The sequence below is a fragment of the Somniosus microcephalus genome, chromosome 10 (genome assembly GCF_052327205.1).
Source record: "Somniosus microcephalus isolate GS21.2 chromosome 10, FLI_Smic_1.0, whole genome shotgun sequence".
NCBI lineage: Eukaryota > Metazoa > Chordata > Chondrichthyes > Squaliformes > Somniosidae > Somniosus > Somniosus microcephalus.
The window spans coordinates 198,718,447-198,741,898 of NC_140996.1; the positions used below are offsets into that span (position 1 = coordinate 198,718,447).

The 23,452-nt window shown below is 43.9% G+C and overlaps 1 protein-coding gene across 3 annotated transcripts in view; it reads right to left on the bottom strand.

Annotated features, from left to right (window-relative positions):
* vps36 (vacuolar protein sorting 36 homolog) overlaps positions 1-23,452 on the bottom strand; it is a 100,650-nt gene that overhangs the window by 44,470 nt on the left and 32,728 nt on the right. For all 3 annotated transcript variants that reach the window (XM_085999432.1, XM_085999433.1, XM_085999431.1), the window contains exons 2-4: positions 22,853-22,921; positions 20,647-20,717; positions 3,943-4,057 (exon numbers count right to left, since the gene is read on the bottom strand). In XM_085999432.1, coding sequence (XP_085855558.1) covers positions 3,943-4,057; positions 20,647-20,717; positions 22,853-22,921 — 255 coding nt within the window. The remainder of the gene's footprint in view (positions 1-3,942; positions 4,058-20,646; positions 20,718-22,852; positions 22,922-23,452) is intronic.

Here is a 23,452-nt window from a genome sequence, read left to right on the forward strand (position 1 = left end):
CTCAATTTGGTTCCTGTGAGGGCAAGATCAGAAATGATCACTTGTGGAATGGCATGCCTATGTATTGAAAGTGAAAGGCAAATCCATCATCACTTCTGCTGGGCACGGAGAATGAGATTTTGGACATGTGATGATCATTACAATATACTTGCAGCTCAACATCACAATTAGAAAAAAATATGCTGCAAAACTTCAGTGATTACAAGGTTTCATTTCAACAGCAAAGACTAAGTTAGCTAAAATTAAACAGTGCTGCTCCTATAATGAACAAGAACTTCCTTTAACCACAGCTAATGAACACTGTTCCTAATGTTGCACGAATACAGATTCTTAATGTACATTAGATAACATGTCTACTCCACAATTAGCTTTAAACACTCCGCTGTCACAGGAAGATTAGAGCAGAGAGGCTCCCTGCACTTAACAAATAGTCTTGTCAAACAGTGGTTTACATTGCTGTGCCAGTTTTGAGAGAGTTGTGCTACACTGCCACTCTCCCCCCACATATTTCTAATGCCTGGCGCTCGAGGCAGCGAGTCTGATGATAGTTCACAAGACCCTTAAAAATGTGTTTTCTGTTGCCACTGGAACAACACAGTGTTAAGTGGGATTCATTTCTAGAGGAATAGAATACAAAAGCTGGGAGGTAATGTTCAATTTATATAGAACCTTGGTTAGACTATGCTTGGAGTACTGTGCGCAGTTCTGAACATAAGAAACGGTAGTCCAATCGGCCGCTCGAGCCTGCTCCGCCAATCAAGAAGATCATGGCTGATCCAATCTTGGCCGATCCAATCTTGGCCTCAACATCACTTTCCCGCTCTCTCCCCGTACCCCTTGACTCCCCTGTAGTTCAAATGTCTGTCAATCTCCGCCTTGAATATATTCAATGACTCCGCCTCCTGGGGTAGAGAATTCCCAAGATTCACGACCCTCAGAGAAGAAATTCCTCCTCATCTCCGTCTTAAATGGGTGACCCCTTATTCTGAAACTATGCCTAGTTCTAGATACCCCCACTAGGGGAAACATCCTCTCAGCATCCACCCTGTCAATCCCCCTCAGCATCTTACATGTTTCAATAAGATCACCTCTCATTCTTCTAAACTCCAGTGAGTATAGGCCCAACCTGCTCAACCTTTCGACATACATCAACCCCTTCATCCCAGGAATCAACCGAGTGAACCTTCTCTGCACTGCCTCCAATGCAGGTTTATCCTTCCTTAAATATGGAGACCAAAACTGTACGCAGTACTCCAGGTGTGGTCTCACCAGCGCCCTGTAAAGTTGCATCAAAACTTCCCCACTTTTATACTCCATCCCTTTTGCAATAAAGGCCAACATTCCATTAGCCTTCCTAATTACTTGCTGTACCTGCATGCTAACTTTTTGTGTTTCATGTACTAGGTCCCTTCATCCAAGTCTGGTCTCCAAACTACAAAAAAAGATACTGAAGCACCAAAGAGGGTGCAGAGAAGATTTACTGGGCTGTTACCAGAATTGAGAGGATGTAACTATCAGGAAAGATTAAGCAGGCTGGCAGTCTTTTCCCTGGAAAAAGAGAATACGAAGAGGAAAACTGAGAGATATCTTTAAAATTATGAAGGGGTTCGATAGAAGAGCAGCGAGGTTATGCTTGAACTGTATAAAACACTAGTTAGGCCACAGCTAGAATACTGCGTGCAGTTCTGGTCACCACATTACAGGAAAGATGTGATTGTACTAGAGGGGGTACAGAGGAGATTTACAAGGATGTTGCCAGGACTGGAGAATTCTAGCTATGAGGAGAGATTGGATAGGCTGGGGTTGCTTTCTTTAGAACAGAGGAGGCTGAGGGGAGACTTAATTGAGGTATATAAAATTACAAGGGGTCTAGATACAGTGGATAGGAAGGACCTATTTTCCTTAGCAGAGAGGGCAATAAACAGAGGGCATAGATTTAAAGTAATTGGCAGAAGGATTAGAGGGGAGTTGAGGAGAACTTTTTTCATCCAGAGGGTGGTGGAGATCTGGAACTCACTGCCTGAAAGTGTGGTAGAGGCAGAAACCCTCACCGCATTTAAAAAGTACTTGGATAAGCACTTGAAGTGCCGTAACCTACAAGGATATGGCCCAAGAGCTGGAAAGTGGGATTAGGCTGGCACAGAAACAATGGGCTGAATGGCCTCTTTCTGTGTCATAAATTTCTATGATAGTGTGGGGAGAAACTGTTTCCACTTGTGGGCGAGTCCAAGATAACCACGAACAGATCAAATAAAGAATTTAGGTGGGATTTCTTTACATAGAGTGATGTGAATATGCAACTCGCTGCCATATGGAGTGGTTGAAGAAAATAGCACTGATACATTTAAGAGGAGTTTGATACATACAAGAGGAGTTTGATACATACATGAGGGAGAAGAGTAATGAAGGATAGGAGACTCATGTCTAGAACTATTGAGGGGGTTGAGGTGTAGTAATATTAAAGGGGCATATCTGGTAGGATAGAAGGGAAAAGGGGTGTAGTGGATTAAAGGGGCTGAGAGAAATTATTCTGGCTTCCCTCAGTGATAAACTAACAAATGTTAGTTCATTAAAACACAGCATATTTCAACTGTACTGGCCGAATGTATGTGGGAAAATATAGTACAAGTGCAGTAAGCCTGATTGAGAGCAAGGGGGTGAGGTGGAGGATGACAGTGAGGTGTCAGTTTTGACCTTTGGGAAGCTGGGGATGAGAAAGAAGCCTGAATGGGATATAGGGGGCAAGAAATGAAAAATACTAGAAGGCAGTTTCCTCGCAGCCAGCCAAGAATTGGCTACTAGTTTCAGGGAAATCAAGGTCGTGTCAGGCAAGTGGGATGTTTGGACCCAAGTGAGTCGTTTAGAAATTTAAAAAGATGGTTATAAATTCAGCTAGCTTAAAAAGGGAATACATGTAAGTAAACAGAGAGCAGTAGAAGAAAATGGGAGAATGAGCCAGCTGAAAAACACGGGGCCAATAGATGCAGTTGAAAAATGAAAGCCAGGGAGGCAGCAATTGAGAAATGCAAGCCAAGGAAACATAACTGAAAAACGCGAGCCAGGTAGTCACCAATAGAAAAAACATGAGCAACAGGAGGCAGTTAGGAGGATCAAGGCTGGGAGTTAGTCATGTGGGATCAATAGGTTAATAAGAGGCGTAGAAGAAATATGGCTATACAGTAGGTTATGTGTTACAGAAGTGTTAGTGTGACATAAACGTGCTACATGATGTAAGTGTTAAAGTTAGAGGAAGTGCACAGTATAGGCAAGGTTTTTATACGATATATTAAAAAATGCCTTAAATCCTGTTTGGATATGTGGGTGGACTGCTAGCTAAATACCACCATTACCAAATGAGGTTCTTAGGTGTGCTGATTAAGGAAAAGTAACTAAATTTAAGTGACAATACTTCCAAACTGGAAACAAGCACACTTTCTGATGGATTTCAGAATCTTACTCTTAAACTAAACTAGCCCTTAAGACTATTAACCATTTGAGCACTTTGACATTTTTGTGATCTTCACTTCGTAGGGTCAGATAGGCAAACTGGTTTTATGTATAATTTTTAACAATATTGTGAAAAAGGAACAGAGAAATTTACAAATCACAAACCTGAGAGATATTTTTTCTCCCCCACTTTACCGCACAACCATTCCTTCCATGGAAACAACAATTCAGCCTCTCACAATGCTGGTGTGTAACTTGTTCTTTCTGGGAATCACCAATACAGTCTGACAACCCAACAGAGATTTAGAATTTGCAATGGATGCCAATCATCATGTCTATGAAACTGAACCCTACCATCCAGTGACTGCCTGGTCACTAACCACAGAATATATTTTTATGTAATTGATGAAACCCTCTTTGAAGCATTAACAAATACAAAATGAAAAATCAGTGAATTGCTTTACACAACATTTTAACAGTCGCTATTATAGTTACCTCAATCTGTCCATGTTCCTTGAAAGACAGTTTAATGTAAGAGTACTTGCTACTCTGATACGGGCCAGGTTCTTTGTTGGGAGGAACTGGTTGAAGATGAACTACTATTTTGGCACTGGAAACAAAATAAAAGGGGTTGATTTTTAGACATTCACATGGCCAAGTACAAAGAGCAGTGCTATAAATGTACATGCTATACAGACAACAGATGTTCTCAATGACATCTCTTCATCCAAATGTAGCCAGAAAATTACACAATTCAATTAGGGGCTAAAGCACATATTCCCCAATTATGATTCCACAGTCTCTACTGGTTGTCTCTTTTTAAAAAAAAAAAAAAATGCTCAATGATGTTGGGCATTTCTCCAGACAGAAGAAAAAAAAGAGACTGCATGCCATGTAACAAGCAGTTACAAGGCGATAATGAAAGAGTGGTCGAAGTATGTTATTTGCCCACTCTCCTCGGCATGGATCGGATGCAACATAAAAAGGGGTATGGTGTGAGGAAAACTGCTAATAACCATTAATAAAAAGGAGAAAAATAAGAGCTGAAATAGAGCTGAGAATTCTTCTGCTTGCAATATTGCCCAGGTGGCACCATAAGGATATTACAAGAAGTACACAAATCCCACAAAGCCGTTAGTTAAATAAAATTAAAACACAATGAATATTGCAACTCAGTTTCTGTGGAACTGCAACATTCAAAAAAAATACACAAAGCATAAAAGTTTACAGCACAGAAGGAGGTCATTCAACCAATCCTATCTGTGCTGGTTCTTGGCTAGATTAACTACTTACATTTATATAGCGCCTTTAACGTAGTAAAACATCCCAAGCCGCTACACAGGAGTGTTATCAAACAAAATTTGACACCGAGCCACATAAGGAGATATTAGGGCAGATGACCAAAAGCTTGGTCAAAGAGGTAGGTTTTAAAGAGTGTCTTAAAGGAGGAGAGAGAGGCAGAGAGTTCCAGAGCTTAGGGCCTACCCAGCTGAAGACACAGCCGCCAATGGTGGAGCAATGAAAATCTGGGGTGTGCAAGAGGCCAAAATTGGAGGAGTGCAGATATTTCGGAGGGTTCTCGGGCTGAAGGAGGTTACAGTGATAAGAAGGGGTGAGGCCATGGAGGGATTTGAAAACAAGGATGAGAATTTTAAAATCGAGATGTTGCTCAACCGGGAGCCAATGTAGGGTTGATGGGTGAACGGGACTTGGTGCAAGTTAGGACACACGCAAGGGATATGGGGATCAGGCGGGAAAGTGGAGTTGAGGTCGAAGATCAGCCATGATCTTATTGAATGGCGGAGTAGGCTCGAGGGGCCGTATGGACTACTCCTGCTCCTATTTCTTATGTTCTTATGATACGGGCAGCAGAATTTTGGATGAGCTGAAGTTTATGGAGGGTGGAAGATGGGAGGCCGCCCAGGAGAGCATTGGAATAGTCCAGTCTAGAGGTGACAAAGGCCTACATGAGGGTTTCAGCAGCAGGTGAGCTGAGGCAGAGCAGGGTCGGGTGATGTTACGGAGGTGGAAGTAGATGGTCTTAGTGATGGTGCAGATACATGGGTTGGAAGCTTAACCCGGGGTCAAATACAACACCCAGGTTGCAAACAATCTGGTTCACCCTCAGACAGTTACCAGGAAGAGCGATGGAGTCGGTGGCTAGGGAACGGAGTTTGTGGCGGGGACTGAAGACAATGGCTTCGGTCTTCCCAGTATTTAGTTGGAGGAAATTTCTGCTCATCCAGTACTGGATGTTGGACAAGCAGTCTGACAATTTAGAGATAGTGGCGGGTTCAAGAGAGGTGGTGGTGAGGTAGAGGTGGGTGCCATCAGCGTACATGTGGAAACTGACACTGTGTTTTCAGATGATGTCGCCGAGGGGCAGCATGTAGATGAGAAATAGAAGGGGACCAAGGATAGATCCTTGGAGGACACCTGAGGAAATGGTGCGGGAGCAGGAAGAGAAGCAATTGCAGGTGATTCTCTGGCAAGTCCTAGTGTCACATTTTAAATGTACCAAATAAAAGCCTTATATTATTATTTTTTTTTTTTATAAACACAAATATTGAAAACCTATTTAATATTTTAATATTTAATGTGCTCTTTATTTAGGGTGATGTGAAACATAGTTATTGATGTTACACTTATTGTTTTTAAAATACTGGAAAGATAAGGGTGGTGTGTCCACAAACCTCTCACATCTGACTCTGCTGGAAATGATTAACTATCACAATTCCAGACCTGAACAACAAACCTGACCACCTGCTGTACTGTCAAGTTGTATTGCTATGTTTTATCAATTTCCCCTCAACTCGCCCTCCTTTTCCGGATAGTCATCATTAATCTAGGAAAGCCAAAAGATCAACTGCCAAAAGATTGCAGGCCCTTCCCAGAAGAATAATAAACTAAACTCATTAATTACTGTAAAACCTTTGTTAAAGCACACGCTTCCTAGCAAAACAAAAGCTTCAGTTCTTTCTACTGCCAAGAGAAACACACCACACTATCCTTTTAAGTATGAAAATTATATAAACATAGAATCTCTTGGAACAAATATTACCCAAGTTTCTATTCCAAATTTGAAATAATGTCTCTCTGAAAATAAGACGGCCTTTTTTCTGTTTTTGATTTCAATCCTCCTCTCGTTTCACTATGAAACTCATGAGTTTCCATTTTTTTTAATGGGGCCTTTGAGGCTAGATATAGTCAAATTACTTCAGATATAGTTAAAGGCCACAGTGATTCCACAGAACTAACTGGCAATTAGCAGAAACAAGAAACAGACCATACATGCAGTACAATAATACCACATTTCTGAGAGTATATTTTCCATACAATCACATCATGCAAATCCGTAGAGTGTAGGGAGCTCCAGAAAGTTAATCTTCAATTTGTAGACAAAAGCTTGAACTCAAGAAAAATCTTACTAAGGATGAATTACAGCAATAACGAGGATGAGCTTTCAAATAAATAAATCACTCCATACATAACTTGCGGTCAGCAGCAATGGCCACAGATCTCGAAGAAAGCTGCCCACAGAGATTGCAGGATCTCTGTGGCGAAAACTTTAGGTTTCTCGACGTGTAATTGATTGTAGCGCTGTCAATAGGGGATTCCTAGTGAGCTGCAGCTGTGACATCATCAAGCTGCCGAATTGAAGAATTCTCACAGACAGCAAACCAGGAAATGAAAAGCACTGATTATCTGCACTTTTTTTAAAATGTTAGAGTGAAATAAGGATTGGGACAGACACATGGTATTTCAGTTTCTACCTTAATCCCATGAACAAACTTTTTAAAAACTTGTTTATTTTTTTTTTAAATCTAGTAATTTTTTATCATAATGGAGAAATTTGGCATTCCACAAATATAAAAATTAGATTTTCATGGCCAGAATGGTTGTTTAGCAGTCAATACACTGTTAAAACCCCAGTTACACCTATTCCAACAAGGCTCAACATTTAATGGGGTATTTAACAGTGATATTAGCGCGGAAAAGCTCAAGTTTTCGTCAGTTCCACTGACTGGCGGCTATGGGGGGGGGGGGGGCGGTACAGCACAGCCTGTGTTGGAGCAGTGAATGACTGACCGCAGCTTCAGGATTTCAGTGTTTATCTGCACACGCGCTAAATCCTGAAGTTACAGTCAGTTCCAGAGGGCTAATAATGGCAAATGCTGACAGTTTGCCGTCATTACCCACTGCAAAATCCAGGCCATTGTAATTCACTTTGCCTATCTTTTTCCATTTAAGAGTAACTTATGTTTTATTTCTCTAACCAACATATTTTGTACAAATAATTTCCATTTCCTACCCGCCCCCCCACCCTGCCATTTCAAACTTAAACTCTCTTTTTAGGTCCTCACCCTATCACCTTTCAATCCTCTCCCCGCCCGACAGGGCCCTTTGTGGCCTGTGATTCCATAATCACAGAATTTCTGTCCTGTTGTCTCTGCTGCTTTTTGTCTTGGTTTTCCCCATTATAATTGTATTAGAACCAATGTCTGGTGTACTACTATCAACTGCTCTGTGTCTAAATGGTGTCAATTGATACTTATCTTCTAATATTGATAGATTTGCATCTTATTAACTGCAATGCATTTCACACTTTACTGGCTTCAACTGCAGGCAATTATGTACACGGATTATGTAATTCAACTGATCTCAAATGGATATTGCAACTGGCATTAATACCAATTTTTAAATGGGTAACTATCAGCCTAACAATAACACGGATTGGAAAGTTTAGCAGGTGAAGTGCGGAAAGTGTAAAATACATGGGGGTTAATGAGCTACAATTTAATTGGATTAGAAGATTGCTGTCCGACACCATTCAGACTCAAAACACCAGCTACTGGTACATCAAATACTGGTTACCTGCCATTCAACACCTAGCTGTCTCATCTGGTTAGCTGTTTTACCTGGTTTTTCACCTAAATATTAAGTGGCAGCCATTACTGTAAACAGCTAAGCATTACATAGGGGCTCAAAGACTTAGCACAGTAAACAACTTTCAGATAGTTTGAAATTGCCCAATTTTCTAAACAAAAGCCACCAGTTTAGTATAATTTTATACAGTATTTATAAAATAACTGCAGTGAGATTGAGAATGTCACTCCATTATTTAAGAGTAGGAGAGATAAACCAGGAAATTATAAGCCTATTAGTCGAACGTCAGTTGTGGGGAAGTTACTAGAATCTGTTATTAGGGAGAGAGTAACTGAGTATTTGGACAAATATGAACTGATCAGAGAGAGCCAGCATGGATTTGTAAAAGGTGAGTCATGTCTAACGAACCTAGTTGAACTTTTTGAGGTGGTAACGGACGTGGTAGATAAGGGAGTGCCTATGGATGTTATTTTATATGGACTTCCAGAAGACATTCAACAAGGTTCCACATAAGAGACTGTTAACAGAAATGAGAGTGCATGGAATTGGAGGCTTGGATAGGGAATTGGTTAGGAGATAGGAGACAAAGTAGGGAGAATGGGTATGTACTCCAATTGGCAGAATGTGACTAGTGGTGTCCCGCAGGGATCTGTCCTGGGGCCTCAGCTTGTCACTATATTTATAAATGACTTGGATGAAGGAATAGAGAGCCGTATATCTAAGTTTGCTGATGGCACTAAGTTAGGTGGCACAGTAAATAGTGTAGATGGAAGCTGAAAGTTGCAATGGGTCATGAATAGATTAAGTGAGTGAGCAAAACTGTGACAAATGGAGTTCAATGTAGCAAAGTGTGAAGTCATCCACTTTGGACCCAAGAGAGATAGATCAGAGTATTTTCTAAATGGCGAGAAGCTAGGAACGGTGGATGAGCAGAGAGATTTAGGGATCTACGTACAGAAATAATGAAAAGTTAGCAGACAGGTACAAAAAATAATTAAAACGCTAATGGAATGTTGGCCTTTATCTCAAGAGGACTGGAATACAAAGGGATGGAAGCGATGTTCCAGCTGGAGAGCGCTCTGGTTAGACCCCGTCTGCAGCAGTGCATTCAGTTCTGGGCACTGCACCTCAGGAAGGCTATCTTGGCAGGGAGGGGGTGCAGCACAGATTCACCATTATACCAAGGCTAAAAGGGTTAAATTATGGCAGGTTCCATAGACTAGTCTTGTATTCTCTTAAATATAGAAGATTAAGAGGTGATCTAATTGAAGTCTTTAAGATGATCAAAGGAGTTGATAGAATAGATAGTGAGAAACTATTTCCTCTGGTGGGAGGGTCTAGAACAAGGGGGCATGACCTTAAAATCAGAGCTCGGCCGTTCCGGGGAGATGTCAGAAAGCACTTCATCTCACACATAGTAGTAGAAATCGGGAACTTGCTCCCAAAAAGTTGTTGAGGCTAGGTCAATTGAAAATTTCAAAACTGAGATTGATAGATTTTTGGGGTATGAAGGGTTACAGAGCCAAGGCGGGTAAATGGAGTTAAGAAACAGATCAGCCATGATCTAGTTGAATGGTGGAACAGGCTTGAGGGGCTGAATGGCCTTCTCCTGTTCCTGTGTTTCCTATACAGAAAGAGACAGAGATGAGGAGTTGGGAAAACATAGGTAAACATAGAAACATAGAGATAGGAACAGGAGTAGGCCATTCGGCCCTTCGAGCCTGCTCCGCCATTCAATGAGATCATGGCTGATCTTCGTCTGAGATCATAGCTGATCTTATCAGTTCAGTACCCCGTCCCCGCCTTTTCTCCGTAACCCTTAATCCCCTTAGCCTTCAGAAATATATCCAATTCTCTCTTGAAAATATTTATTGAATTAGCCTTCACAGCCCTCTGTGGCAGGGAATTCCACAGGCTCACCACTCTTTGAGTGAAGAAATTCTTCCTCATCTCTGTTTTAAATGATTTGCCCGCTATTTTTAGACTGTGGCCCCTGGTTCTGTGCTCCCCTGCCATTGGAAACATTCTCTCTGAATTCAGCCTGTCCAGGCCTGCCATAATTTTATATGTTTCGATGAGATCCCCTCTCAATCTTCTAAACTCCAGTGAGTACAAGCCCAAACTATTCAATCTCTCCTCGTAGGTCATTCCCGCCATTCCAGGTATCAGCCTGGTGAATCGCCGCTGCACTCTTTCCATGGCAAGAACATCCTTCCGCAGATGGGGCGACCAAAACTGTACACAATACTCCAGATGCGGTCTCACCAGCACCTTGTACAGCTGTAGTAAGGTATCCCTATTCCTATACTCGAACCCCCTTGATATGAAGGCCAACATACCAAAGAAATGAATAACCAATTGCAACATGGGATTCAAGAGATGAGTGGAAAGATACATTTACATTTCACCTGTAAGCAATAATGGCTACTATCGACACCACAAACTGCCGGCTCAAAGTGGAGAGGATCTCCAAGAAGATCGCGCATATCGACACAGACATCAAGTTTCTACAGAGATGCAAGAAAGCAGACAAGATCCCGAAAGGACTACAGATCACGAACCCACTCAAGTCGACCTACAACACAGACTACGCTGAGAGACTCTGCCGTCGTATCTCTCGCACACTCCTCAACCATCTCATACACCAGCTCTACAGCAGACGCCGCAACCTCGAAACTGAGATAGAGTCCATATTCTCAGCCTGTGCTCAGGACACAGCAGACCAGCTACGAGGCACCGCCAAACAGACGAGGCAACGGAACTACACTGCCTACATGCACATCAAAAACAGGAAGCTTGAGAAACTCGGCATCACCACCAGCAGCACCCAAGCCTCCCCCGGTACCACAGTTGAAACCACAGGGAAGTCCATCGTCAACTTGTCCGACCGCACCCTTCAACCAGACGAAATTGAAGTTCTCAGCCGAGGGCTCAATTTCTGCCCCACCACCAAAATGGACCCCATCGGTCTCGCGGCAGACACAGAGGAATTCATCAGGAGAATAAGGCTCCGGGAATTCTTCAACAAATCCCAATATGTCAGCAGCGAACCCAATGAGACAACCAATGATCCGGAACAGCAAACAGAGGGATCTGCAGTGCAGCAACCGAAGAAGAAAGAGTCAAATTGGACCCCTCCGGAGGGTCGCTGCCCTAAGCTTGACATGTATGCTCAAGCTGTCAGGAGATGCATCAATGCCAGATTCATCAGCCGCACTCATAAGACAGTCCAGAATGTCACCCGAGCACAACACCGTCATCAAACCAGCAGACAAAGGAGGAGCCATCGTCATACAGAACAGAACGGACTATTGCAAAGAAGCATACCGACAACTGGACAACCAGGAACACTACAGACAGTTACCCGCAGACCTGACCAAGAACACACCCGCCAACTCAACAGACTGATCAAGACCTTCAATCCAGACCTTCAAAGCATCCTACGCGCTCTCATCCCACATACTCCCTGCGTGGGAGACTTCTACTGCCTCCCAAAGATACACAAAGCCAACACACCCGGACGTCCTATCGTATCAGGCAACGGAACCCTGTGTGAGAACCTCTCTGGATACGTCGAGGGCATCCTGAAACCCATCGTACAGGGAACCCCCAGCTTCTGTCGCGACACTACAGATTTCTTACAGAAACTCAGCACCCACGGACCAATTGAACCAGGAACACTCCTCGCCACGATGGACGTCTCGGCACTCTACACCAGTATCCCCCACGATAACGGCATCGCTGCGACAACCTCAGTACTCAACACCAACAGCCGCCAATCTCCAGACACCATCCTACAACTCATCTGCTTCATCCTTGACCACAATGTCTTCACCTTCGACAACCAGTTCTTCACCCAAACACACGGAACAGCCATAGGGACCAAATTCGCACCCCAATATGCCAACATCTTCATGCACAAGTTCGAGCAAGACTTCTTCGCTGCACAGGACCTCCAACCAACGCTATACACCAGATACATAGACGACATTTTCTTCCTATGGACCCACGGCAAAGAATCACTGAAAAGACTACACGATAACATCAACAAGTTCCATCTCACCATCAAACTCACTATGGACTACTCCTCAGAATCGGTTTCATTCTTGGACACACGAATCTCCATCAAAGACGGACACCTCAGCACTTCACTCTACCGCAAGCCCAAGGACAACCTCAGGATGTTCCACTTCTCCAGCTTCCACCCTAATCACGTTAAAGAAGCCATCCCCTATGGACAAACCCTGTGAATACACAGGATCTGCTCAGATGAGGAGGAACGCGATGGACACCTACAGACGCTGAAAGACGCCCTCGTAAGAACGGGATATGACGCTCGACTCGTCGATCGACAGTTCCAACGGGCCACAGCAAAAAATCGCATAGACCTCCTCAGATGACAAACACGGGACACAACCAAGAGTACCCTTCGTCGTCCAGTACTTCCCCGGAGCGGAGAAACTACGCCATGTTCTTCGCAGCCTTCAACATGTCATCGATGACGACGAACACCTCACTAAGGCCATCCCCACACCTTCACTACTCGCCTTCAAACAGCCGCCTAACCTCAAACAGACCATCGTTCGCAGCAAATTACCCAGCTTTCAGGAGAACAGCGACCACGACACCACACAACCCTGCCACGGCAACCTCTGCAAGACATGCCAGATCATCAACACAGATACCATCATCACACGTGAGGACACCACCCACCAGGTACATGGTACATACTCATGTGACTCGGCCAACGTTGTCTACCTCATACGTTGCAGGAAAGGATGCCCCGGAGCATGGTACATCGGCGAGACCATGCAGACACTGCGACAACGGATGAACGGACACCGCGCAACAATCCCCAGTCGGGGAACACTTCAGCAGTCAAGGACATTCAGCCTCCGATCTTCGGGTAAGCATTCTCCAAGGCGGCCTTCGAGAAACACGACAACGCAAAATCGTTGAGCAGAAACTGATAGCCAAGTTCCGCACTCATGAGGACGGCCTCAACCGCGATCTTGGGTTCATGTCATAAAAACACAAGAACATTATAAATAGGAGTAGGAGTAGGCCAATCGGCCCCTCGAGCCTGCTCCGCCATTCAATAAGATCATGGCTGATCTGATCCTAACCGCCAATCACGCTACATGTAACCCCACCTGACGTAGGGTCACCCAGACTCGAGTCGTCGTTGGCTTGTTCTCTCTACACAGATGCGGCCGGACCTGCTGTGATTTCCAGCAACAAAAAAAAAGTTTTTTTTGTCTGTTTTTTGTTTTTCATACAGACCCCAGCATCTGCAACATTTGACCCCTTGTGACCCCACCTCATTGTTCTTTGATGTAATGTTTTCCTGACTAACCTGTTTGGACACCATTCACACCTTTGATCGCTGTGATTATCTCTCTGCCGAGGTGTGATAAATGGCAGTTAGAAAGATTACCTGTAATCATCTGGCATTATCCTCTGACTATATAAGCTGTGTCTTTATGCATCTCTCCACTTCACCTGATGAAGGAGCAGCGCTCCGAAAGCTTGTGATTTCAAATAAAACTGTTGGACTATAACCTGGTGTTGTGTGACTTCTTACATAATAAGTTGAAGTAGTTGTATTAAAAATTAATTGGCCTATTTTTCAGTGGGTGTTCTTCATATGCCAATTGTAAATTATTCATGTTGACTGCATCTGCTTTCAGGCCTAATATTACTTGACTGTATATTTTCACAGTCACTATCCTCTATGAGGATATGGTACAGCGTTCCGAAGACCACTAGTGTGCAATGGGCTGAATGGCCTACTACTGTTCCTAAATTCCCAAACCAACAACAACTTGTATTTATATAGCGCCTTTAATGTAGTTAAAGTCTCAAGGTGCTTCACAGGTGCGGAATCAGACAGAAATTGGCACCGAACCAAAGTAGAAGACATTAGGACAGGTGACCAAACATTTAGCCAAAGAGGTAGGTTTTACACAGCATCTTAAAGCAGGAGAGGTGAGAGAGACGAAGAGGTTTGGGGAGGACTTAGGGCCTAGATGGCTGAAGGCAGACGTCAATGGTGGGGAGAAGGAAATTGGGAGTTGCACAAGAGGCCAGAGTTGGAGGAACACCGAGTTCTTGAAGCGTTGTGGGACTGGACAAGGTTACGGAGGTAGGCAAGGCCATTGAGGGATCTGAATACCAGGATAATAATTTTAAAATTGAATCTATTCCCATGCTGCACAATTTCTTGGACTTGCTGAAGAAATTAGCATTGAAATTAGCAAAAACTCATTACCCGGCATATCCCTCACTCTACCATTACCACCAAGCCAGGGGACCAACCCTGGTTCAATAAGGAGTGTAGAATAGCATGCCGGGAGCAGCACCAGGCGTACCTAAAAATGAGGTGCCAACCTGGGGAAGCTGCAACACAGGACTACATGCATGCTAAAAAGCGGAAGCAGCATGCTATAGACAGGGCTAAGCAATCGCACAATCAACAGATCAGATCAAAGCTCTGCAGTCCTGCCGCTTCAAGTCGTGAATGGTGGTGGACCATTAAACAACTAACGGGAGGAGGAGGCTGCATGAATATCCCCATCCTCAATGATGGTGGAGCCCAGCACGAGTGCAAAAGACAAGAGTGAAGCATTTGCAACCATCTTCAGCCAGAAGTGCCGAGTGGCTGATCCATATCGGCCTACTCCCGAGGTCGCCACCATCACAGAAGCCATTCTTCAGCCAATTCGATTCACTCCACGTAATATCAAGAAACGGCTGAGCGCACTGGATACAGCAGAGGCTATGGGTCCCGACAACATCCCGGTTATCGTGCTGAAGACTTGTGCTCCAGAACAAGCCACGCCTCTAGCCAAGTTGTTCCAGTACAGCTACAACACTGGCATCTATCCAACAATGTGGAAAACTGCCCAGGTATGTCCTGTCCACAAAAAGCAGGACAAATCCAGCCCGGCCAATTACCGTTCCATCAGTCTACTCTCAATCATCAGCAAAGAAATGGAAGGTGTCACCGACAGTGCTATCAAGCGGCACTTACTCACCAATAACCTGCTCACTGATGCCCAATTTGGGTTCCGCCAAGACCACTCAGCTCCCGACCTCATTACAGCCTTGGTCCAAACATGGGCAAAGAAGCTGAATTCCAGAGGTGAGGTGAGAGTGACTGCCCTTGACATCAAAGCAGCATTTGACCGAGTGTCTCAGAGCAGCTGCAGAACATTTTGGAAGGGGAGGGTGAACAGCCAGCGGTCATGGTGCATATAGGTACCAACGATATAGGTAAAAAATGGGATGAGGTCCTAAAAGCTGAATATAGGGAGTTAGGAGGTAAATTTAAAAAATAGGACCTCAAAAAGGTAGTAATCTCAGGATTGCTACCAGTGCCACGTGCTAGTCAGAGTAGAAATAGAAGGATATTTCAGATGAATACGTGGCTAGAGGAATGGTGCAAGGGGGAGGGATTCAAATTCCTGGAACATTGGAACCGGTTCTGGGGGAGGTGGGACCAGTACAAACCGGATGGTTTGCACCTGGGCAGGACCGGGACCGATGTCCTAGGGGGAGTGTTTGCTAGTGCTCTGGGGGAGGGTTTAAACTAAAATGGCGGGGGGTTGGGAACATGAGCAGCGAGACAGAGGAAAGGGAAACAAGGACAGAAGCAAAAGACAGTAAGGAGAAAAACAAAAGTGGCAGTCAGAGAAATCAAGGGTTTAAATCAAACATGGCCACAGTAAATAATAATTCTAAAAGGTGTAAGAGTGTTAAAAAAACAAGCCCGAAGGCCTTGTGTCTTAATGCGAGGAGCATTCGTAATAAGGTGGATGAATTAGCTGCGCAAATAGAGGTAAACGGATATGATATGATTGGGATTACGGAAACATGGCTCCAGGGTGACCAAGGCTGGGAACTCAACATCCAGGGGTATTCAATATTCAGGAAAGATAGGCAAAAAGGAAAAGGAGGTGGGGTAGCATTGCTGGTTAAAGAGGGGATTAACACAATTGAAAGGAAGGATATTAGCTCTGATGATGTGGAATCTGTATGGGTAGAACTGAGAAATACCAAGGGGCAGAAAACGTTAGTGGGAGTGGTATACAGACCTCCAAACAGTAATGCGGAGGTTGGGGATGGCATTAAACGGAAAATTAGAGACACGTGCAATAAGGGCACAGCAGTTATCATGGGTGACTTTAATCTACATATAGATTGGGCTAACCAAATTAGTAACAATACTGTGGAGGAGGAATTCCTGGAGTGTATACGGGATGGTTTCCTGGACCAATATGTCGAGGAACCAACTAGAGATCAGGCCATCTTAGACTGGGTATTATGTAATGAGAAAGGATTAATTAGCAATCTTGTTGTGCGAGGCCCCTTGGGTCGGAGCGATCATAATATGATAGAATTCTTCATTAAGATGGAGAGTGAAGTAGTTGACCCAGAGACTAGGGTCCTGAATTTAAATAAAGGAAACTACGATGGTATGAGGCACGAGTTGGGTAGGATTGATTGGGGAATGTTACTCAAAGGGTCGACGGTGAATAGGCAATGGCAAACATTCAAAGATCGCATGGATGAACTACAGAATTTGTTCATCCCTGTTTGGCATAAAAATAAAACAAAAAAGGTGACTCAACTGTGGCTAACAAGGGAAATTACGGATAACATAAGATCCAAGGAGAGGACATATAAATTGGCCAGAAAAAGCAGTAAACCTGAGGATTGGGAGCAGTTTAGGATTCAGCAAAGGAGGGCAAACGGATTAATTAAGAGGGTGAAAATAGAGTATGAGAGTAAGCTTTCAGGGAACATAAAAACTGACTGTAAAAGCTTTTATAGATATGTGAAGAGAAAAAGATTGGTGAAGTCAAGCGTAGGTCCCTTGCAGTCAGAATCAGGGGAATTTATAATGGGGAACAAAGAAATGGCAGACCAATTAAATACATACTTTGGTTCTGTCTTCACAAAGGAGGACACAAATAACCTCCCAGAAATGTCAGGGAACATAGGGTCTAATGCGAGAGAGGAACTGAAAGAAATCAGTATTTGTAGGGAAATGGTGTTAGGGAAATTGACAGGATTGAAGGCCGATAAATCCCCAGGGCCTGATAATCTACATCCTAGGGTACTTAAGGAAGTGGCCCTAGAAATAGTAGATGTATTGCTGGTCATCTTCCAAAATAGATAGACTCTGGAACAGTTTCCATGGATTGGAGGGTAGCTAATGTTACCCCACTATTCAAAAAAGGTGGTAGAGAGAAAACGGGGAATTCTAGACCGGTAAGTCTGACATCGGTAGCGGGAAAAATGCTGGAGTCCATTATTATAAAAGATGTAATAGCAGAGCACTTGGAAAACAGTGACAGGATTGGACAAAGTCAACATGGATTTACAAAAGGTAAATCGTGCTTGACTAATCTACTGGAATTTTTTGAGGATGTAACTGGTAGAATAGATAAGGGAGAACCAGTGGATGTGGTGTATTTGGACTTTCAGAAGGCTTTCGATAAGGTCCCGCATAAGAGATTAGCGTGTAAAGTTAAGGCACATGGGATTGGGGGCAAGGTACTGACTTGGATAAAGAACTGGTTAGCAGACAGGAAGCAAAGAGTTGGAATAAACAGCTCTTTTTCCGAGTGGCAGACAGTGACTACTGGGGTACCACAGGGATCGTTCCTAGGACCCCAGCTATTCACGATATATATAAATGATCTAGACAAGGGAACTAGATGTAATATCTCCAAGTTTGCAGATGACACAAAGCTGGGTGGGCGTGTGTGCTGTGAGGAGGATGCCGAGAAACTCCAGTATGATTTGGATAGGTTGGGTGATTGGGCAGAAGCATGGCAGATGCAGTATAATGTGGATAAATGCGAGGTTATCCACTTTGCTGGCAAAAACAGGAAGGCAGATTATTATCTGAATGGCAATAGATTGGGAGAAGGGGAAGTGCAACAAGACCTGGGTGTCCTTGTGCACCAGTCGCTGAAGGCAAGCATGCAGGTGCAGCAGGCGGTTAAGGCGGCAAATGGTATGTTGGCCTTCATAGCGAGAGGGTTCGAGTACAAGAACAAGGATGTCTTGCTGCAGTTGTACAGGGCCTTGGTGAGACCCCACCTTGAGTATTGTGTGCAGTTTTGGTCGCCTTATCCGAGGAAAGATGTTCTTGCCATGGAGGGAGTGCAGCGAAGATTCACCAGACTGACACCTGGGATGGCAGGAATGACGTATGAGGAGAGATTGGGTTGATTGGGCTTATACTCGCTGGAGTTTAGAAGAATGAGAGGGGATCTCATTGAAACTTATAAAATTCTAACAGGACTAGACAGACTAGATGCAGGAAAGATGTTCCCGATGGCCGGGGAGTCCAGAACCAGGGGGTCACAGTCTAAGGATAAGGGGTAAGCCATTTACAACAGAGATGAGGAGGAATTTCTTCACCCAGAGAGTGGTGAACCTGTGGAATTATCTACCACAGAAGGCAATTCATTAAATATATTCAAGAAGGAGTTAGATATATTTCTTAAGGCTAAAGGGATCAAGGGATGTGGGGAGAAGGCAGGGACAGGGTACTGAATTTGGATGATCAGCCATGATCTCATTGACTGGCGGAGCAGGCTCGAGGGGCCGAATGGCCTACTCCTGCTCCTATCTTCTATGTTTCTATCAAGGAGCCCTAGTAAAACTGAAATCAATAGGAATCGGGGGAAAACACTCCACTGGCTGGAGTCATACCTAGCACAAAGGAAGATAGTTGTGGTGATTGAAGGTCAATCATCACAGCCCCAGGACATCGCTGCAGGAGTTCCTCAGGGCAGTGTCCTAGGCCCAACCATCTTCAGCTGCTTCATTAATGACCTTCCCTCCAACATAAGGTCAGAAATGGGGATGTTTGCTGATGACTGCACAGTGTTCAGCGCCATTCACGACTCCTCAGATAATGAAGTAGTCCATGCCAGCATGCAACAAGACCTGGACAACGTTCAGCTTTGGGCTGATGAGTGGCAGGTAACATTCACGCCACAAGTGCCAGGCAATGACTATCTCCAACAAGCGAGAGTCTAACCACCTCCCCTTGACATTCAATGGCATTACCATCGCTGAATCCTCCACCATCAACATCCTGGGGGTCACCATTGACCAGAAACTTAACTGGACCAGCCACATAAATACTGTGGCAACAAGAGCAGGTCAGAGGCTAGGTATTCTGTGGCGAGTGTCTCACCTCCTGACTCCCCAAAGCCTTTCCACCATCTACAAGAGACAAGTAAGGAGTGTGATGGAATACTCTCCACTTGCCTGGATGAGTGCAGCTGCAACAACACTCAAGAAGCTCGACACCATACAGGACAAAGCAGCCCATTTGATTGGCACCCCATCCATCACCTTAAACATTCACTCCTTCCACCACCAGCGTACTGTGGCTGCAGTGTGTACCATCGTCAAGATGCACTGCAGCAACTCGCCAAGGCTTCTTCGGCAGCACCTCCCAAACCCGCGACCTCTTCCACCTAGAAGGACAAGGGCAGCAGGCGCATGGGAACACCACCACCTCCAAGTTTCCCTCCAAGTCATACACCATCCTGACTTAGAAGTATATCGCCGATCTTTCATCATCACTGGGTCAAAATCCTGGAACTCCCTACCTAACAGCACTGTGGGAGTACCATCACCACATGGACTGCAGCGGTTCAAGGCGGCGGCTCACCACCATCTTCACAAGGGCAACTAGGGATGGGCAATAAATGCTAGCCTTACCAGCGACGCCCAAGTCCCATAAGCGAATAAAAAAAAAACTGCAGAATTTTAGATGGCCTGCCACATCATGTTCAATTCTCCATCCAATAATGCACTGATGAATTGTTCCCAGGCTAAATATACTGGCTGCTATGTGAAAACCCAGTGCAATTTACTCAGCATTCTCCCCATTAATCCCCCACGCCACACCCCCTCCCAGCACCCAACACCTCCATCCCATCCAGCTGACATCGGAACTCCCTGTATCCCACCATTCTATGGCACACTAGGTTACAGCATTAACGTGCTGTACAATTACTGGGCATGAAATTTTGCCTTCTGATCATTTTGCTGGGGGCAGGAAAGTCTGGGATTTCCTGTTTTATACGAAAGCTGACTTTTTCCAGTAAAATTATCAATCCGAGGAATTTCACCCCCACAATTTAGAAAAAATTACATCATCAAATAAATAAAATCAGTGGTTCTTTGGATTTGAACATCAGTTTTACAGGACCATGGGAAAGGATATAGAAGGTAGATTGACAGAAGTTTCTGAAGTATTTGATTGTAAAGCCTGACCTTTTTCCTATTCCAGCTGCCTGTTCTTCAAAGAAGATAATCTGCGACAAAGGTAAAGTGACGCAGCAATCCTGCGGTAATAACAAAAGGAAAGTAGTTTAGTGGTGAAATCCCATCAGCATTTTCAATTTGAACAGTGCAACTTGCAAATAACAACTTATTTTCAGTGTTTTGATTTAGTAAAGATTAAAGTATAGAATGATGCAACAAAATGCTAAAAATAACACACTGCTCGCCGACAATGTGACAAAGATAAACCCATACAAAAAGAATTACTACTGAATTACCTTCATTATTTTTCAAAAATGACTACTGAAAAGAATGAAGGATGATTGTTTTTTGATGTTGTGTCTATAATTTTCAATATGCCCACGTGTGGTCTCATTTTATTAACGATGAGATCTCATCATTTTTGAATTTCAATCCACTTATCATGATTACTGCAACTTAGAATAAAAATAAAATAATTCTAGATTTTACGTTTAACTGTAACATCCCTGGAATAACAAACACTTATTACAAAGTTCTTTCTTTCAAATTGCTTCCCCCACACTGTCTGAGCTACAGTTTGATAAACTAGAAAGTAAACAGAGCGAGACACCAAAAAAAAAAATTCAGATGTGTTTTCAGTTTTGTTTGGTTTTTCTTAATAAATTTATTGTAGTTTCTCAGGCTATCTATCCTTCCTACACGCTTGTTCTCAGACAATCCTGACAGGAGACCAGCAAGATGGACTACTGAAATATGACTGGGGTTAAAATAGTCCCTCCCATAGACCAAGGGTCTCTCACTATTCAGTGTTGTGGCAACCCATGTGAAATCAGCAACTCACTTACTGGTCGGCAGGGTGGGAAAGGCAAGAGATGCACAATCATGCCAGCTGAGGCTGAACTTGGACCATAATCCCCCCAGTCCACAATACCTGATTTTCTTAAACTACAAAACTTGGATTCATTAAAATGATCTTTTTTTACATTAATGGAAAAAAAGTGTTATGAATAAAACACTTCATGATCCTCCGTATGAAATTATAAATATTTTCGCTAATACTCGGGCCAAGTAACTAATCACGAGTAGTGATGGTCAGCTGATTTGGTGATGTCCCTTTTCACTGGGAGATGAGATCAGTGGAAATACAACTTCTGTTTCTAGTTATTATTCTGTACAAGTGTTGCAAATCTTATGGCAGTTCCTTATTGTAATGGGTACTCCAGACCTCTGCTGCACAAAAGTGTCACCCTATCCCCTTCCACATGAACGTTCAGCTGTACAGACTGGCTAAATCTTGCGTCAAATTGGTAAAATTTGAAATATATATATACATGTTTCAAACGGCATCCTCCTCCAACGCCTCTCCTCCGTTGTCCAGCTGGGTGGTTCTGCCCTCACCTGGTTCCATTCCTATCTATCCAGTCGTAGCCAGAGAATCTTCCCACTCCTGCACCATTACCTCTGGAGTCCCCCAAGGATCTATCCTTGGTCCCCTCCATTTCTCATCAAAATGCTGCCCCTCGACGACATTATCTGAAAACGTCAGGTTCCCCATGTATGCTGATGACACCCAGCCCTACCTCACTACCACCTCTCTTGACCCCTCCACTGTCTTGATTTATAAATACAAGATGTTGTTGTTGTTGTCTGACATTCAGTCCTGGATGAGCGGAAATTTCCTCTAAGTAAATACTGGGAAGACCAAAGCCACCGTCTTCCCAACATTTACTTAGAGGAATGTAAAATTCTCATCCTTGCTTTCAAATCCCTCCATGGCTTCGCCCCCTCCCTATCTCTGTAACCTTCTCCAGCCCTACAACCGTCCAAAATTCTGGCCTCTTGCGCATCCCTGATTTTAATCACTCCACCATTGGCGGCCGCGCCAACAGCTGCCTGGGCCCTCAGCTCTGGAATTCCCTCCCCAAGACTCACACCTCTCTCCTCCTTTAAGACATTCCTTAAAACCAAACTCTTTGACCAAGTTTTTGGTCATGTGTTCTAATATCCCCTTGTGTGGCTCAGCGTCAAATTTTGTCTGATAACGCTCCTGTGAAGCGCCTTGGGGCGTTTTACTATGTTAAAGGCGATATATAAATGCAAGTTGTTATTGGTGTGCAATCTTTTCAAAAGTCAAACACGTTATTTTAGCAAAGTATTGGCAGTAGTAATCTTTTTAACTTCACAATGCAATTGAACCTATTTTCAAGAAACTTACATGTATTTTTTGGTCTCTCCAAAGTAATCTGTGCGTGCTAAGAAGCAGAGTCCCCGAGTCAAATTTTGTCTGCAATAAAAAAATTATTACATTTAATGGAATTGACATCAACAGATGCATTTTCCACAACATTAGTAGATCACCCATGGCAGTTTTATATGAACTGAGGGGTTATGCATAGTAGTATTACCAGGGACATTGGTAATATTACTTTAGAATCTGGCAATATTGGGATAAACATAGATGATAGGAGCAGGAGTAGGCCATTCGGCCCCTCGAGCCTGCTCCGCCATTCAATGAGATCATGGCTGATCATCCAAACTCAGTACCCTGTCCCTGCCTTCTCCCCATATCCCTTGATCCCTTTAGCCTTAAGAAATATATCTAACTCCTTCTTCAATATATTTAATGAATTTGCCTCAACTGCCTTCTGTGGCGGAGCAGCGCGGCAGAGCGACTACAAGAGGCCCCAGAGGCTCAGGTAGGCCTCAGTGCGGCATCGGCAGCGGGTGGAGGCGGAGCAGCGCGGCAGAGCGACTACAAGAGGCCCCAGAAGCTCAGGTAGGCCTCAGTGCGGCATCGGCAGCGGGTGGAGGAGGA